General features: G+C 36.9%; 1 protein-coding gene across 1 annotated transcript; it reads left to right on the plus strand.

Annotated features, from left to right (window-relative positions):
- The first annotated feature begins 2,051 nt into the window (after positions 1–2,051).
- Positions 2,052–4,667, plus strand: id4 (inhibitor of DNA binding 4). The gene is made up of 3 exons (XM_079837557.1): positions 2,052–2,666; positions 3,123–3,181; positions 4,051–4,667. Exons 1-2 carry the CDS (start codon positions 2,334–2,336, stop codon positions 3,165–3,167), a joined length of 378 nt encoding a protein of 125 aa, XP_079693683.1. The 5' UTR covers positions 2,052–2,333; the 3' UTR covers positions 3,168–3,181; positions 4,051–4,667.
- Positions 4,668–17,925: the final 13,258 nt, after the last annotated feature.

The following is a 17,925-nucleotide window of genomic DNA, read 5'->3' on the forward strand; positions in this document are numbered from 1 at the left end:
CACATATACAAATTCTACCCAGGCAGAGCGCTACACGATTCCATGCATCAAAGTTAGAGGAAAAGCAAAGCGGATTCTAACTTGTTGCCACCAGCGGGGAAGCATTACCATCGCCTTGGCAACTTGCCACAGATGTGAGACTATTGAAGGTGGGCTGCTGTGAATAAGTGACATCACGGGATTGGCGCCGGCCCGTCTGTAGTGCGAGACCCATGAATCTACGGTAAAGACTATGGGAATATGGTCTGCACTGTGGCAAGGCTGGCACACAAAATTAATGAAATGAGTTAGGCTAAATGGTGATTCATTCACTCTTCATAAACAAAAACCTCTCCTGGAGAATGCTTGAAAGAAAGACGCATAGTAGAATATGTTAATGTTCATGACTCCATGACCAATCATAGCCTTTATGAGTGACTGGATGTGGTCATAAACACTGCCAAGCACACAATATCCTGCCCTTTCAGTGCTTCAATGCAAAGTGTTTGAGCACTTCACACAAAGTTAGCAAATGCATATTGACTCATTCCTTTTTGTATAAATGTTTTACAAAATGCCTTTCCTATACTGTAATTAGAGATATTTTTAAGTTCATTGATGTAGCTTCCAATCATGTTAATGGTAAAAAAATATATTAAAAAATTATTTCATTTATTTAAATGTCCTTACAGCCGACAACAGCGAAAGAACCAACAACCCACAAAGACACTGACCAAGCTTATAAACATCATAAACAATAGGATAAAAATAAATGTTTTTCCCATTTTATTATCTGAAAGCACACTTTCTTTTTAAATGCACACACATACAATACAGACACACACATGAATGGAAACAGAAACTTGTCACACACATTTAGTCAATCAGCCATTCTTTTTCTCTTTTATGAAACGTGTGACAACTTGCCCCAATAAAAACTGCCTGTCTAGAGATTGATCAAAATCTCTTTCCTGAGAACACAGTTCATACTTCCAAGGTAACACTACACAGTATATGTTTCCGTTTAGTAACGTTAGGTAACTACATTAGTTAACATGAACTAACAATGAAAATACCTCTAAAGTATTTTTTAGTCTTTGTGTATGTTCATTTCAATGTCATTACATTATTAAAATCAATAGTTGTATCTGTAAATATTCTGGCAACACTTTACAATAAGGTTTCATTTGTTAACATTAGTTAATGTATTAACTAACATCATACATTTATACTGTATTTGTTCATATTTGTTAATGTTAGTTAATACAAATACAGTTAACTGTTTGTTCACGTTAGTTCACAGTGCATTAACTAATGTTAACAAATACATTTGATTTCCATAATGTATTAGTATGTTGAAATCAACATTAACAAAGATTAATAAATAGGCTATACTGTAGAAGTTCAGTTCATTATTAGTTAATGTAGTTAACTAATGTCAATTAATGAAACTTGTAAAGTGTTATCAGTATTTTAAAGGACCTGCATTAACATGCACTAAGAATTAACAATTTGTATTTTAATAACGTTAACAAATATTGTTTATTCATTAATGATGTTAACAAATTGTGTTGTTATTATCCTATTGTTGTAAAGTGTTACCTCTTTCAGTTCAAATGTGCCCTCATTATCTAGTTGTCCCTTGATTGAATAGACCTAGTAAAGTTTTAATTTTCACATGTTTAGTTCAAAAGCAATAACTTGAAGAACAGAATTCACAATAATAATAGCCTAATAATAACAATTCAGTGGGGTTATGTGGTTCAATGCCTGCAAAACCCCTTCAAAGGATCGTTTTCACAATTAGAATTTGAAAATAAAAACGTGTTACTGATATATCGTCTCACATTGTGACAACTTGCCCCAGTATCCCCCATGTTGTTTAAAAGCACCACGCAGGCTAACAATGAAAGTATGTTTGTTCATTATTAGCGAAGGAACATTTTTCCTTTTCATGATTTCTGTTTTGTAAACACACACACACATACATCCACACGCGGATAAACACACACCCCCAGCAGCCTCTTATGAGCGCTCGAGCCCCTCCGCAGTTACAGGTCGCGCGTTGCTCCATCATCACGGGAGCTCGTGACTGACCGGTTTCTCCTCGCGCAGGACTGTCAAAGCTCGAGCGGGTGGCGCCTCCCCTTTTCCTCTATATATGACCAGCCTCAACTCCTCCGCTGTTTTACACCGTGCGTTCACGCTCAGAGAGGAGATGTGGTCAGGATAGAACTGCTCTTCTTCTTTTCTTTTGCGTTCTTGCTCTAAATTGCGTTTTTACACGAAACCTCTTGTTGCGTCCCGCGCACGTTTGTTGTTGTTTTTAGCTCTTTGTGGTTTTATTTATTAGAATGAAGGCCAGCGCACCGGTTCGCCCTCACAAGGTTTCTTCTGGCTGCAGTCAGCTCTCCTTGCGTTATTTGACGGAGCGCAGCCGATGCAAAATGGAAGAGGAGGATCTTTTCTGCCTGCAGTACGACATGAACGACTGCTACAGCCGACTCAAGCGCCTGGTGCCCACTATTCCGCAGGATAAGAAAGTCAGTAAAGTGGAGATCCTCCAGCATGTCATTGACTATATCCTGGACCTGCAGCTGGCGTTGGAGACGCACCCGGCTCTCCTGAAACAGACGAGCCCACCCGCCTCCACACGGACCCCTCTCACACAAATCAACACAGAGCAGGTAAGAAGCATTCACTTAAAGACTGTGCTGCTGATAATGGCTGTGCACAGTAGCCTCATTACGCACGGAAGTGACAATAGTGTGTGTTTCTATGTTTCGAACTGCACCAAACCACATATGATGCTGTCTGCTGGAGGCCTGATGGGTTTCCTTGTTCTTTGCCAAAATGTTAAAACAATTTCATTTGATCTCAGTGTTCAATTTTGTTCATCTATCTAATCTTATTTCGCCTGCAAATATAGTATATCATCTTACAGATGCATATTGTGGGCCTATTAAATCCAAACCTTTGTGTGTAGCCTATATGCATATTTATTATATATTATCTCCTCTGTGATCATCATTATTTTAATTGACTCCTTGTACAATGGCTTTTACTGATGGTTATTGTGGCCCTTGTGTCACCTCACCATTATCCGCAGTAAGAATGAACGCACCTGTTTCCTTTGCTTTCAGAGGACGACGGGTGTCAATACGGAAGACTCAATTTTGTGTCGCTGAGATGTTGCACACCGGTGAGTACATAAAGTTCAATATGAAATATTCTCAAAGGGCTCATCCCACGTCTCATGTATGGTTACGCGTAACGATTCTCCTTCCGATACGCTGGAGAATTGTCACTGGGTTTAAAGAAAATGCACAGCTTTCATGAATGTGCTGCTTGTATTTATTTTAAAAGGATTTGCCATCCTCCTTAATTCTCTAATTACCATACGGTAGTCAAAGTCGATAACCAATGCACTTTTTTGGATGCAGCAAAGCAAATACACCAAGTGTTTTAATCAGCCTGCATTACGACTATTTCAGACAAGCTTAAACACATGCAGCAGTGGGACAAGCCACAAAAATGCTTTTCATTACCCAGAATTCACAGCTAAAGAACAGGGCTGAACTGTCAGGATAATTGGGTAACAGACTTCTAATAGAGCTGGCGGTACATGCAGCTGCAATGGCTATTATTAATAGAGTCATGACAGTAAAAACCGCATAGATAGAAGTTATTACCATAATATTCCTGTTAGTATGAATGCCGGTTTTTGTGGCAATCCGTCTGCTCTGGCTGGACTGTAACTCTGGCAGCCGCTCCAACCCAGCTGTACGTTGTGCAATATCCGTCCACCTTGTGGTGGTCTTGCTAACAGGGGGGTTAGTCGGTAGCCTCAGACTGAAGCGTCCGGGACGTTTGGCCCGCAGCTGTGCGTTGGAGCGGGTGCATATGTGTGTGTGTGAGGTTAGCGGTCCGGGCCCCGTGTAGCACTGCGCTTTTTGTTTGACCTGGTTTGTTTTGGGTTGTTGATCAAGCATGCCCTCTGTTTTGTCGGTGGCGCCACTCAGTCTGGAGCGCACAGTTCACACACCCCTTCTATTCATTCCTCTCTCACAGGTGTGCACTGAACCCATCCAAAGCCAAGCCCAGCTTCACCAGGGAATCCAACACACACCAGGCCCAATCGCAGGGGAGCAGCACTGAAACTAATAGCTACTAAATCATAATATGTAAACATTTTAACGTCAGCTGTCAAAGATGCGGTGAAGCCAGCCAGATTTCTCCTGTGGCCATTCTGTTCTCTCTCAGTGGGGGGAATGCTGAATTCGGACAGGGAATCCAACCCCCCCTCCCCTTCACACCACTGAAATTTCAATTTGAACATAACCTCAAATTAAAACCTAATTTGACTAAAAACCATCAGACTGTAAAGCTTTACGACTCAAAATGAAAAATGTAAACATCTGACATCTATTGTTAGGTGATTTGTGCTGAACAGGGATTTCCCTGCTGTTTAATATTGTAAAGAACTACGATAAGTGTTGACTTGTACATAACAAGGAGGATGTTCTATAAATGTATGTGTAAGAGAATATATGTTCAACCAGCTGATTGTAATTATTCTAAAATATTTTTTATCAAAAATGTTTCGTTCTGTAAATATTGTGTTTTCACATAAGTGTAGTGAATGATTACATGATGTTCTGCTAATAAAGGTCTCACATCATAAACGGATTTGCTCGTGCTCGGTTTTCTGTCCATTAAAATTAGCTGTGAACGCAATTACTAGAAACATACATTAAACTGTTATTGGATTCCTGTGGTAGAAACTCTTTCATTTAAATCAGTTAACATCACTGCAGCGCTGCTTTGCTGAAGGCATGGGATATTATTATATTCCAATTTATAGAATACATCATTCGAAATGAATAAATGAGAACATTTCTAAACAGTTGTACACAATTTCACCAATTTCCTCAATCTCAAGTTTGTTTTCCATAAAGGTGGAAAATAATTTCATAGCTGAGATATAACAGAAGCAGTTCAGGCCTAAACGTGTGCAGAATATTGTCATGTTGTACTATTATTCCAGTTCGCGAACATATTAAATCGCTGCTTTATGTGTGATTTTTTGAGAACATTTTTGCTTACAGAAGCACAACAGATATTTTTAAATAATTGTATACACTGTAAAAACCTGCAATTGTTATGTTAGAAAGTGATTTCTACCTGACCCTTAAATGAGTTATATATATTTGGTTGATTCAGTAATGTTAAATAGCATTTTTTGGTTACACTTTATTTTACGGTGTCATTGTTACAGTGTAATTATATATCTAAATACTCATTAATATTAATTAACTACATGTACTTACTATAGGGTTAGGATAGGATTAGGGTTTGGTTGAGGGTTAGTTGCATGTAATTATGCATAATTCACAGTTATTACTATGGTAAGTACATGTAACATATGTAACAAGGACACTGTGAAATAAAGTGTTACCCATTTTTTATTGAATAAATCAATTAATTTAGATGTTACCACATGAAGCACATTTTTAGGTTACCATTTTTTTTTCTCAGTGTAGGGCACTTAAATCTCCCTTTATGATTTGAGGGAATGAAAAATGTCTTCAACAAGATTGTCATTTATTTCTGCTTATTCTCTCTCTGCCCTGGATCTGGCGCTCTCTTGTTTGCTAGTTCTTGTTGGCAAACAAAAAGATTTGAAAAAATTTTTCTTGCCCTGTATTTTTATCAGACTGCATTGAAGGTACTGTACGGCAGCCTTCACTGTTAGAACGCACTGACACTCACAGGAATACCCGAAAAACATGGTGGTAAAGTGACAAAAATATTATAATGATATGCTGTTATATTAGAGATAAAAAATATCTGACTATTTGTCACTGTTTAGGAAAACTACAATAGGGAAACAGCTTGATTTAGATACAATACCAGCTCATCTTTTTATTTGAATATTCCAACCTGAGAAAATAATATTGAAAATCTTTCATTAAAATTAAAGCTGATTTTTTTTTTTTATTGCATTGCTCATTGTTTATCTGTGGACTGTCTTACGCTTGAGCCTGCAGTCTCTTCTCTGATTGTGCCCCCTAATGGACTGATCTATTTTAGAGTAGATTATGCACAAAAAAAAAACAAAAAAAAACAATAAGACAGTTGAACCAAATATGCAGATTCTGCAGGTTATTTTATCTCTTCGAACATTGTTTGCATAGTAAAATCTATTCGGACAAAAGAAAACCCCAAGCGTTTTTGCACAGTTAGCAATTCCCCCTTTCTCTCTTCATCCCTCTCAAGGTTAAAAACAACGGAGCCCGTAGATGTCCGTGGGATACTGTAGATACCGCCTGCAGATCTGCAGCATCTCCCAGCATGCTCTGAGGTCACAGCGTCACATGTTCTCAGAGTCTCAGGTTTTGTGATTCTCAGCTATTTTCAGCCTCACTGAAATGAGAAATTCCAAAAGGATATTGAGAAAAAAAAGAAACAAAAAGATGTGACCCGCTGCCACCGCAGAAACTAATAGAGGCTCCTGAGGGCCCCTCATTCCCTGCAGGTACAAAATGCACCTGTGTGTTGCTACTACATACAAAGCTAACTTACTGCTTCAGCTTGTGTACCACAAACATACAACGGAAACAGACACACCTCCCCGAGCTGTCAATCATTTGATCTAGGTACATATATGATCAGCTACTGGATTTGAGTTAATTAAACAGATTAATTAAATTAATGTTTCAGAATATTTTTTTAAAAGATGTGAAAACATCACAAGATTGACCTACATCCTTCCTTTTTTCCACTTAAAGGCCCAATATGTAATTTTTCGCCGCTAGAGGCCGCTTATTCAACACAAAGGCGTGGCTTGATTCGCTGAGCTTTTATTATGCCGCAGACGAGCACTTCCGCTTCTTCCGCTCATGCATATGTGGGCTAACGGCGCGCTGTTTTATCATATTACATACACTCTAAAAAATGCTGGGTTAAAAATAACCCAAGTTAGGTTGAAAATGGACCAACCCAGCAATTGGGTTGTTTTAACCCAGCGGTTGGGTTAAATGTTTGCTTAAAACAACCCAATTGCTGGGTTAGTCCATTTTCAACCCAACTTGGGTTATTTTTAACCCAGCGTACATTTGAGAGTGCTGAAAGTTATGTTATAATGCTACTCTGTGTGTTCACTCGGCGGCTACAAATGAGACACTTGTTACACACTGCAGTAAGCTCGATATTAGACATGTAAAATATGGTACTCGCTGTAAATCAAGAAAACAAGATTTAAACAATAAGACTAACTGTGTTGAGCTGTATAACGATCATTAGTTTTCTGTCGATGGATGTATTCAAACAGTTGCTCAGCTGTCTAATGAAACACTTAATATATTAAAGCGTCTTTGGTGTTTCCATGGTTTCAAAATAAAACCGGAAATCGAGGGTAACGCGGGTGTGATGTCATTGATAGGCGACGCACGGACACGGTCCGCGTCCTGGTTAAAATGGCTTATTTCTCTGAATTTAAACATTCTTGGAAACATTTGGGATAATATAAGTACACAACTCAACAAAATATAGTGGTTTTTGGATATTTCAATCCAAAAATCTTACATATTGTACCTTTAAACAATAATTTGCACTGCTCCCTTACATTTTTAAGTACAATCAACTTGGATGTTTTAAGTCATTTCAACTTAAATTTAAAAATGAGTTGAGTCTTGTAGTTGAAAATTGCTTAACTTGTGATGAGCAATGTAAAAACATATGTTGTCGTAACTTATTGATCATATAATTGTTTTACAGTGTGATCATCATATTACTTTCCATAATAATTTTCCATCAACAAGTCAGAAAGCGTGTTTATAAGTCTGCATTACACTCTTTGTTTGATTGGTGCTTTTCTCTGGTGGCGCCTTGTCTGGCTCTAAGCAGCGAAGAGGGTGACTGTGGAAAATGATCACATCCTGTTTGATAAGAATAGGCCTCCGTGTAGCGCTGGTCAAACTCAGCAGAGCAGCAGTCAAACAAGGATCAGTGGTCTGGAAATGTTTTCGGCCAACAGAGTTATTATCAAAACAAGCAGCTTGGGCTGCTGTTGTAAAGTCGGGATTGTTTGAACAGGTGTGAGACAGTATGACATTGTGTATGCGCGCGTGTGGGTAAATGTGTGTGACGTTATCTGTCTGTTTTAAACTCTATTCAATAATAAAAGGGAGTCTTTATGAAATGATACACTGCTAGATATATCTATCTAATTATTCATTGTTTTGTAGCAAAATGTTTAGTTTAATGCTGCTGTTTATTAACTTCTATCATTAAAAAAAAAAAATTCAAGACATTAATATACTTTTATTCAGCAAAATGTATTAAATTGCTCAGTAAAGTGACACTAAAGGCATTTGTTACAATAGATTTCTATTTATATCGCATCCTGAAAAAAGTATTGCGGTTTCCACAAAAAATATTAAGCAGCACAGTTGTTTTTAACATAAAATAAGAATTCTTGATTATGTTAATTATTTAACACAATTATTGTCTAATTATTGTCTACTGATTTCTGAAGGATGATGTGACACTGAAAACTGAAGCGGCTGATGAAAATTCATCTTTGCCATCATTTAAAAATATTTCACAATATGTTTATATATAATGAATATTATTAATTAGTAATATTTAATTATTTACTTATTTTTATAGAAAAGATACTGAAGCAGCAAATACAATAATGCGAAAATTGGAAAGCTGTCTAATAATCATCTCAGCATGAACATCTCGAAGAGAATGAAAATGCAAGGCTGGAATCTAAACAATTCGTGTTATTTCACAGTTTGATAGATATACTATTATTCTAAATGGAAAACAGTAAAAAGAAATATTAAAAGCAAGACGTGTCCAAACTTCTTTTGTTATAAATACGTCGTTATATCCAGACATCAGAGACTCCCATTTTGGGTCCCCGATTTTAACAGCCATTTAAACAGTTAGCACCTCCTTTTTCATTAAAGCAGCCTAACAAAACTAAAAACCCAATCTAGTCCTATACGATTTACCTCTCAACCATGAACATTTAGTCTTCATTTTATGGTCATCAAGGGGCTTCATTCCCTTTCCTCCAGCTTCCTTGACCCCCCACAGAGAGAAATGGACAGGGAGAGATGGAGCGAGCGAGCAGAACACGCCGGGTCCTGAACAGCACCTGATTACAGGCTAATAGCCTCAGAGTGATTGAACATCTCAGGCTTCTGGCTAATTGGTGCTATTTAAAGTAGCTATTAGCACACAATGGCAGTCACTCACTCATAAACAAAGACAAGATCTGGCCCCTGAAAATATGGCAAGATGGAAAGATGATTGAAATTTGCATCTATCTATCTATCTATATATCTATCTATCTATCTATCTATCTATCTATCTATCTATCTATCTATCTATCTATCTATCTATCTATCTATCTATCTATCTATCTATCTATCTATCTATCTATCTATCTATCTATCTATCTATCTATCTATCTATCTATCTATCTATCTATCTATCTATCTATCTATCTATCTATCTATCTATCTATCTATCTATCTATCTATCTATCTATCTATCTATCTATCTATTGTTCCGATATGTTATACTTTATTTTTCATCATAACTACATTTTTAACTATGTAGTTGTTTTTTACAAAATCTACTTAAAAAAAAAAACATAAATAAAACATTATTGCTATAGAGCCATCATAGATTTATTTTAATGAATTATTTGTTGTTTTTCATGTGTTTTTGTACCAACATTTTTTGTTTAACGCTATATATAGACTGTAAAAAAAGTAAGTTAGCCTACCTGGTTGCCTTAAAATTTTGAACATTGACATTATTGAAATTATATATAAAAAAATAAAAATATTCAAAATATCAAAATATTATGTTATCTGAACCACATTAATTATCTAAGTTGATTTGACAGGAGAAAAAAGTTGTGATAAAAAATCATGAAAATAATGTTTTACAGTGTGTGTGTGTGTGTGTGTGTGTGTGTGTGTGTGTGTGTGTGTGTGTGTGTGTGTGTGTGTGTGTGTGTGTGTGTGTGTGTGTGTGTGTGTGTGTGTGTGTGTGTGTGTGTGTGTGTGTGTGTGTGTGTGTGTGTGTGTGTGTGTGTGTGTGTGTGTGTGTGTGTGTGTGTGTGTGTGTGTGTATATATATAGTTCGTCAATTTTTCATCATAATTACATTTTCATGTAGTTTTTCATAAAATATAAATAATAAATAAAACATTATTGCCACTATAGGCCATATACAATACCATATAATTATACTATGCATTTACAGTGTTTACAGCATATCATAAGTGGATAAAAATGAAAATAATAACATATCCTAAATATTTTTAATAAAATTATCAATTATAAAAAAAAATCAATTGAATGTTTTTAAATGTAATACTGTAAATATTAACAATACATTGCTGTTCTCAGCTCAATTTCTGCCATAAGTGTTGAAAAATTGTTTTTGGTTTCAGTCAGTGTTCAAGCGTATTTACGGTCTGTGCGGTCGAGATGTGTTTGGTAATTCCAGTTTGAGGGGCGCATCTCAAAAGCCTCTCGATTCATTCGAGACAAGTATGAGTTTTTATAAATAAAGCACATTGGTTCAACATAGATATAGATATTGAATCTATGTCATTATGCAGCAGCATATGGAAGCACTTTGAGGGCTTGCGTGTCTGATTGTAAGTAAAATAGGTCTGCTGTGAGCATGTCTCTTTCAACCGCCAAAACACCTCATTCATTCAAAATCAATGTTTCTATTGTGCCAGGCAGCAAAATAATCATGCAGGAGAGAAGAAAGAAAATGAAAAGAGAAAATAGGAGGACAAATGATTAGAAGAAAGAAGAAAAATGTACAATATAAAAGAGCGGGGAGCGTAGAATGAAGGAGAAAGTAATGAAAGAGAAAAGGCTCGGGTAGATTCATTGCCAACGTTCAGGTCCTGAGAGACGGAGAATGAATTACAGAAATGAGCCCTGTAAACCATGCCAGGCCTTTGCCTCTCATTCAAATGACTCCTCCCCCCATTCACCCTTCTATCCCTGGAGAACGAGTGATTAGAGAGGAGGGTGAGGGATCTGGATCACTGCTGTCAGGAAGGGACGCCAGCCGTGCTAGAGGAACACGACCCTGAGGTGGAATGATCACACGGGCAATATGTCACAGCAAATGCCGGTGCAGGGTGCCAGGGCCACATCCACAGGTTTTCTGGCACACAGACACTTGGCACCATGTTCATACGCCTGCTGATTATGCCTGACATGAAAGGGCTGAACCACTTGTGGTACTGTGAGATAGATTTTTTTCAGGGTGCTCTTTCCGTGCTATATGTGAACTGAAAGTCATATACAACCCTATAAAAGTTTGGAAGATTTTGAAAGAAGTCTCTGATTCTCACCAAGGTTGCATTAATACGGGTATATAAAAAAGGAATATTGTGAAATACTGTGAAATTTATAAAAACATTTTTAGAATATATTATAAAATGTAATGTATTCCTGTTTTGGGAATAATAGCTGATTTGCTGCTCAAGAAACATTATTATTGTTCATGGATTGTTTCAGGATTATTTCATGAATATAAAGTTCAAAAGAACAGCATTTATCTGAAATAGAAAGCTTTTGCAACATTATATATGTCTATACTGCCACTTGATCAATTTAATGCATCCTTGCTGAACAAATGTATCAATTTCTTTAAGTTCTTTCCCAAAAATAATAAAAAGATAAATTCTTACCAAGCCAAAACTTTTGAACAGTAGTACAATGTTACAAAAGCTTTCTATTTCAGATAAGTACTGTTCTTTTGAACTTTCTATTCCTCAAATAATCCTTAAAAAATGTTTTACACAACTGCTTTCAACATTGATAATGATCATAAATGTTTCTTGAGCAGCAAATTATCATATTAGAATGATTTCTGAAGGATCGTATGACATGATGCTGAAAATGTTGACGTTTTAAAATATATTCCAATAGAAAACAGTTATTTTACATTTTAATAATATTTCAGAATATAACAGCTTTTTTGCATTTTTAATAACATCAATGCAGCCTTGGTGAGCAGAAGAGACTTATTATAGTGCAGACTTATTATAGCTATAGTGCAGTTTCCAAACTTTTGACTGGTAGTGTATATAGCATATAGAGTTTGACCCTGGACCACAAAACCAGTCATAAGGGTACATTTTTTGAATGAATAAGCTTTCCATTGATGTATGATTTTTTTAGGATAAGACAATATTTGGCCGAGATACAACTATTTAAAAATCTGGAATCTGAGGGTGAAAAAAAGTCTAAATATAAAAAAAAAAACTTTTAAAGTTGTCCAAATGAAGTCCTTAGCAACGCATATTACTAATAATAAAACATGTTCGATATATATACGGTAGGACATTTACAAAATATCTACATGAAGAATGATCTTTACTTAATTTCCCAATGATTTTTGGCATAAATCGACAATTTTGACCCATTCAATGTATTGTTGGCTATTGCCACAAATATACCCGTGTGACTTACGACTGGTTTTGAGATCCAGGGACACATATATCTTTCCAAATTTCAGGAACGGACAGTGTTAGGACAGCAACCACACCTGCTATTGGAGAAAAGCTCATTTCAGGCTAAACTAATGTGTAACTGAAATTGCGTTAAAGAAAAGTGCACTCGGTGCATGTGGATGTGGAGTTGGTGTGGCCCGAGGGGATTCATGTCAGAGAAACGTCGTCCGTCGGCCCGGAATGATAAATGAAACCTTCTGTTCATGAATCAACTGTATTAAGTTAGAAGATGCATTCTGTCCAATAACAGTAGACTTCAATTCGTCACGTCTTCAAATAAAACAATATCAGAGCAACACTCAAAAGATATTTATTGCCCAACATATGCTTTTATATCTGAATGGCATTTGTCTTTGTGAAGCCTGATTTATTATATGATATTATATGATATTATATTATATTATATTATATTATTATATTATATTATATTATATTATATTATATTATATTATATTATATTATATTATATTATATTATATTATATTATATTATATTATATTAATTATATTAATTATATTATATTATATTATATTATATTATATTATATTATATTATATTATATTATATTATATTATAAAAATTTCTAGTGATAAAAAATAAACAATTATTATCGATGTTGACTTTTTTCCCCAACAATTTTGGGAATGGACAGTGATGATAGCATTGATCTAAGACATTATTACTTTGTGCTGTTTTATGGGCTGCTTAATTTGGCACCTAATTCAGATGTTAATTTGTTCCAGTTGAGAGGTCACTTTAAAAAGGTTTTTTCATTGACTCAGGATTATTGGCCAGATGGGCAGCCCATTAGAACATGGTTGTTTGTGTGTTTGGGATTCCCGTGATATGACCAGCGCTGGCAATAACAACAACATTCCTCACCGTAGTAACCGGAGGTTGTCATGGACAGAACTCTCGGGTGCGGTTCTTTTTACCCCAGTATCAGTGGGTGTCATTTCAGCAAACCAGCGAGGAATGTTTCAACAACAACAACAACAACAACCATAACAAAAGACAAAGTTCGCAGAATCAACTGTAGATTATGCATAAACAACAGGGATGCTATAATAAAATATAATTTGTGACAGTGAATGAGGCATTTATCATAATTTCAATGCATGTTATGATCTGGGGAAAAAAGTCTTCCCCCCCCCTATGTGGCAACATTTTTTTGTAAACTTCTGTGAAATATTCTCTTCACATCACACAGTTTTTGTAAACTCAGGAAGTTCATTCAATGCATTCAGTCAATGCTTGTAAATTAAGTCATTGTATGAGTGCTCATGAATAAAGAAAGTAACAATTTGGCTCCTTTTATATTCTCACAGATAATTAAGATGGACACAATCTGAATTATGTAAATGTTTACTTGCCTTGGTAATTTTTGTGGAAGCTCCTGCCACATTAATTTGATTTTAAATCTGAATTTATGAACTTTACTTCATATACTTCGGTTATCATACAAATGTATGACAAGAACAAATAACAAAAACACTAGCAATTTTTCACACAGTTTTTTTTTTCTTTTTTAAATATGAATTACTGTAATACGTACACAACACACACAAAGAGTTTTGATCATACAATTATAAATAGTACACTCCTGTTATTTAAAGAAGTCTCATATGCTCACCACGGCTGCATTTATTTGATTGAAAATACAATAAAACTGTAATATTTTTTAAAATTTCAGAGTCACATGAAACATGTATTTGTATTATTATCAATGTTGATAATATTGTGGAAACCGTGATTGTTTTTTATTTATTTTTTATTCTTTGAAGAATAGACCGTTTAAAAAAAAATGACATTACAAATGTCAATTTAATGCATCCTTGATGAATAAAAGTATTGAGATTTCGTTCAATAATAATAATAATAAGCTTACTGACCCCAAATATTTGGGCAGAACATCTGAAATATAACTCAACCCTAAAAAAAACTTTTTTAGCATACAGTGATTGTTTTAAATGATTCAATTGAATCATGCTATTTGCTAGCACAATATCCACTGAATCTGTAATGTTATTTTTCTGTAAATACAGTGATCTTGCATTTTGCTGAGAGGACAAACAGAAAGAGGTCAGGATGGTTCTGTGGATCCCATAATCCTTTCTTTATTAGAGCAGGAAAAGATGTAGCAGAGGTGCCAGCTGTTCTGCTCTCATCTTGGCCTGGCTTGGCAGGGTGGCATGGCGACAGTCTCCACTGCACTCCAGTGTTATCGCACGCTATATCTGAAGCCAGGAGGACATTGGCGGTCTCCAAGGCTCCTATCGGCCACCACATTATCTCCACTGGAGTGAGGGTAGATGGGTTGCCACATAAACCATCCCGTCTCTCTATCTGTCTGTCTGTTTGTTTCATTCTCTTCCCCTCTCTCTAGCTCATTAGTATTAAGGAAATGAAAGATCCCCAAAGCTGGCAGCAGCTGGAGTGAAAAATGAGGCCCACTCAGCCACCAATCTCACATTTAGCATTTTAATGTGCTCGTACAGTAAAGTGAAGAAAATGCCAAGCTTTAGATTCTCACAGAACTTGACTATATGTTCTTCATTAGCTTCTTGTCAGTGATTTTTTTTTACCCTATAGGGCCCTATTTTAACGATCTGAGCGCATGGTCTGTAACGCATGGCGCAGGTGCACTGCGTGTGCAATGCGAACACACCTCGTCTTCAGACCAGCACGCCCATGGGTGAACAGATGGGCGCTAGTGCATTTGCTATTTAAACAACGTGGCGCTGGACGTAAAAATGATAACTGCGTCAGGATGAAACTACAGCAAAAAACACTTGCGTCGTGTCTGGCACCGCATTGTGCAGGGCCCATAATGTTTAAGGACTATTTTTCAATGATAAGGTTTTTTTTTTTCAAAGAAGGAATTCTTAAAAAATCAAATAAATACATACAAATCAAAAAATCAAAAATCAACATTTTATGCCTTAACTTGCCTACTACATATTCTCTTTTCGTAATGAATGAATCTGAACCCTGTTTTAATGATCTGAGGGCATGGTCTGAAGCGCATGGCGCAGGTGCACTTAGGGCGTTTCGAAATCCACTTTTTCTAGTTTAACGATGGGAAAAACGGTCATGGTCTAAAAGGGTTGTCCCTATTCTCTTAATGAGTCATGGGTGTGTTTTGGGGGCGTAACGTGCAATAAACCAATCAGAGTCTCATCTCCCATTCCCTTTAAAACCAGTTGTGCTCGCGCCATGGCGGATTCGCTATTTACATGGCGGAATTTGCGAGCAGAAACACTGAACGCTTCTCCAGAGAGGAATCCTTTCATTTTTAATATTTTAAAATGTTTGTGTGCTGCTGCACATCCCTGTGTGTAATAAGCAGAGTATATGCGCATTGTGCACACACTATGCATATTACTAACACACCCTTTAAATAACACAAAAAAATATTGCGGCATTGACTTTAGACCAGGTTTTTGTTGGTCAATGGTCGTTTTCAGTTGCCTCAAAATAGCAACGCGCCAACAATGCGCCTGAACACACCCCGTTTTCAGACCAGCACGCCCATGGGAGCACAAATGGGTGCAAATGCATTTGCTATTTAAACAACATGGTGCAGGGTGTGAAAATGATAACTGCGCCAGGCTGAAACAAGCAAAACACAACGCTGGGTGTATGAAAGGGCCCTCTATGTGAGGCACTTGTTCATCAAATATACACCACTGGTCAAAAGTTTGTGGTCGGTAAGATTTTAGGCTTTAGGCTTAAGTGAACTAGCGACTTTCAATGAATAAAGACTTCAATATTGATCTGTTCAACACACAGCTATATAATGTGGAGTAGGACACACGGCCATAACCACCATAGACATTGAAGGGGACAAGTCCCCCCAATAATTAAAAATGGCCAAATTGTCCTAGCCTGGTCCCACCAGACTCTCGTACACTTCATTTCTGATGAAGTTTAAAACTATTGGATCTGCCCAGTGCCACTCTGGATCTGCCATAACCAATCGCTAACGTTTGGTCGTGACGTATGTCATGCGCCGTTCGCCTTTTTTTCTCACATGGAAATCCGTAAAAATAACTGTGCAGATTGTGCACGCCACCTCAGTGATTTATTCACGGTGGAGGGGAGAGTTTTGTGTTCGGGAACGCGCTGCTCACGTGGTCCATAACATACTGTAAATAAAATATCATATGCTTGGTATGATAAGAATAAATGCTGCTGTAAATAACGGCCCAATTCAAATGTTTCCGTGCTTTTCTTCCTTTTATTTTTTGAGCGTGATGAAATATATTCCTCTTGAAAATACTTGCCACCATTAAAGAAATACAAGTCTAGAAATGCATCCAAATGACAGTGAAGTGCGGCCGTACGGTGCTCTGCAGTGGTCAAAAAGGATATAAACAGGGAATTTTGAAGTGATATATTCTTGAAAACTCAGATGTGGATTCGGACAGCAATTAAATGACCACACGACCTTGGTGTTTGTCTAAAACTGTAGGTAATTCGGTTGGGGAATTTAATGCCACCACGGGAGACGGACGGCAATAAAATCACTAACTAGCCCCTGTAAATGATGACAATGCCTTACGACCGCACGTGAAACAATTAATTTACCGGGGCTTCAGCCAACTCCTTCACCATGGAGCGAGCTGGAAAATCAAACTTTTCCTGGGACACAACATCATGGCCTCCAAAAAAACTCAAAGATTGTTCTTGCTCCGGCTTTAACTTCTGGATATTCGGCAGCGGTGCCACAACGGAATGAATGGCTTCGCTCGCATCTTTCTCCTCCGCCATTATTAAACTACAACTCAAACTAGCGCACAACATCAACGTCATCGTTCTCAGCCACTCCCTCTGTTCGCTGATTGGACCGGTAAAAATTTGTTCGGAGAAAACCTAAGACTATACAGCAGTCCCAGACGGAGTACTGAAGGAAAATGAAAATTGAGCGGAAGTACGTAGGAGGGCGGAGCCAGGCTAAATTGCCCCCCACCTCAGTGGTCTAACAGCACTAGTCAATGTCAAAATGACTGAGATGGCCAATCAAATCAAAGTAGGCGGGGTTTACGTTCTCTTTTGGCTCGTGCACAGTCTTCACAGAGACGAGCGCGTTAATCTATCGCTTAATGCCGTTGCAGAGAGAGACTATTCTTTCTGGGGAAATCACAAAACAAAATGCACACAAACTTGTCCCTGCTCTTAATATACAATCATTGATGAACATCTTTGATTTTAATGAAGAAAACGATATGAGGGCGGATTAGAACCCGGAACCTTTGACACAGTTTACAAAAATTCTACCACCAGACCACCAGGGAAATCAAAGTGCAACAGTATCTATGTATTTATTCACTATGCGAAGAATCTCGGGATTAATAATATATTTGACGCAA

The sequence above is a fragment of the Gobio gobio genome (genome assembly GCF_949357685.1).
Source record: "Gobio gobio genome assembly, chromosome: 15".
NCBI lineage: Eukaryota > Metazoa > Chordata > Actinopteri > Cypriniformes > Gobionidae > Gobio > Gobio gobio.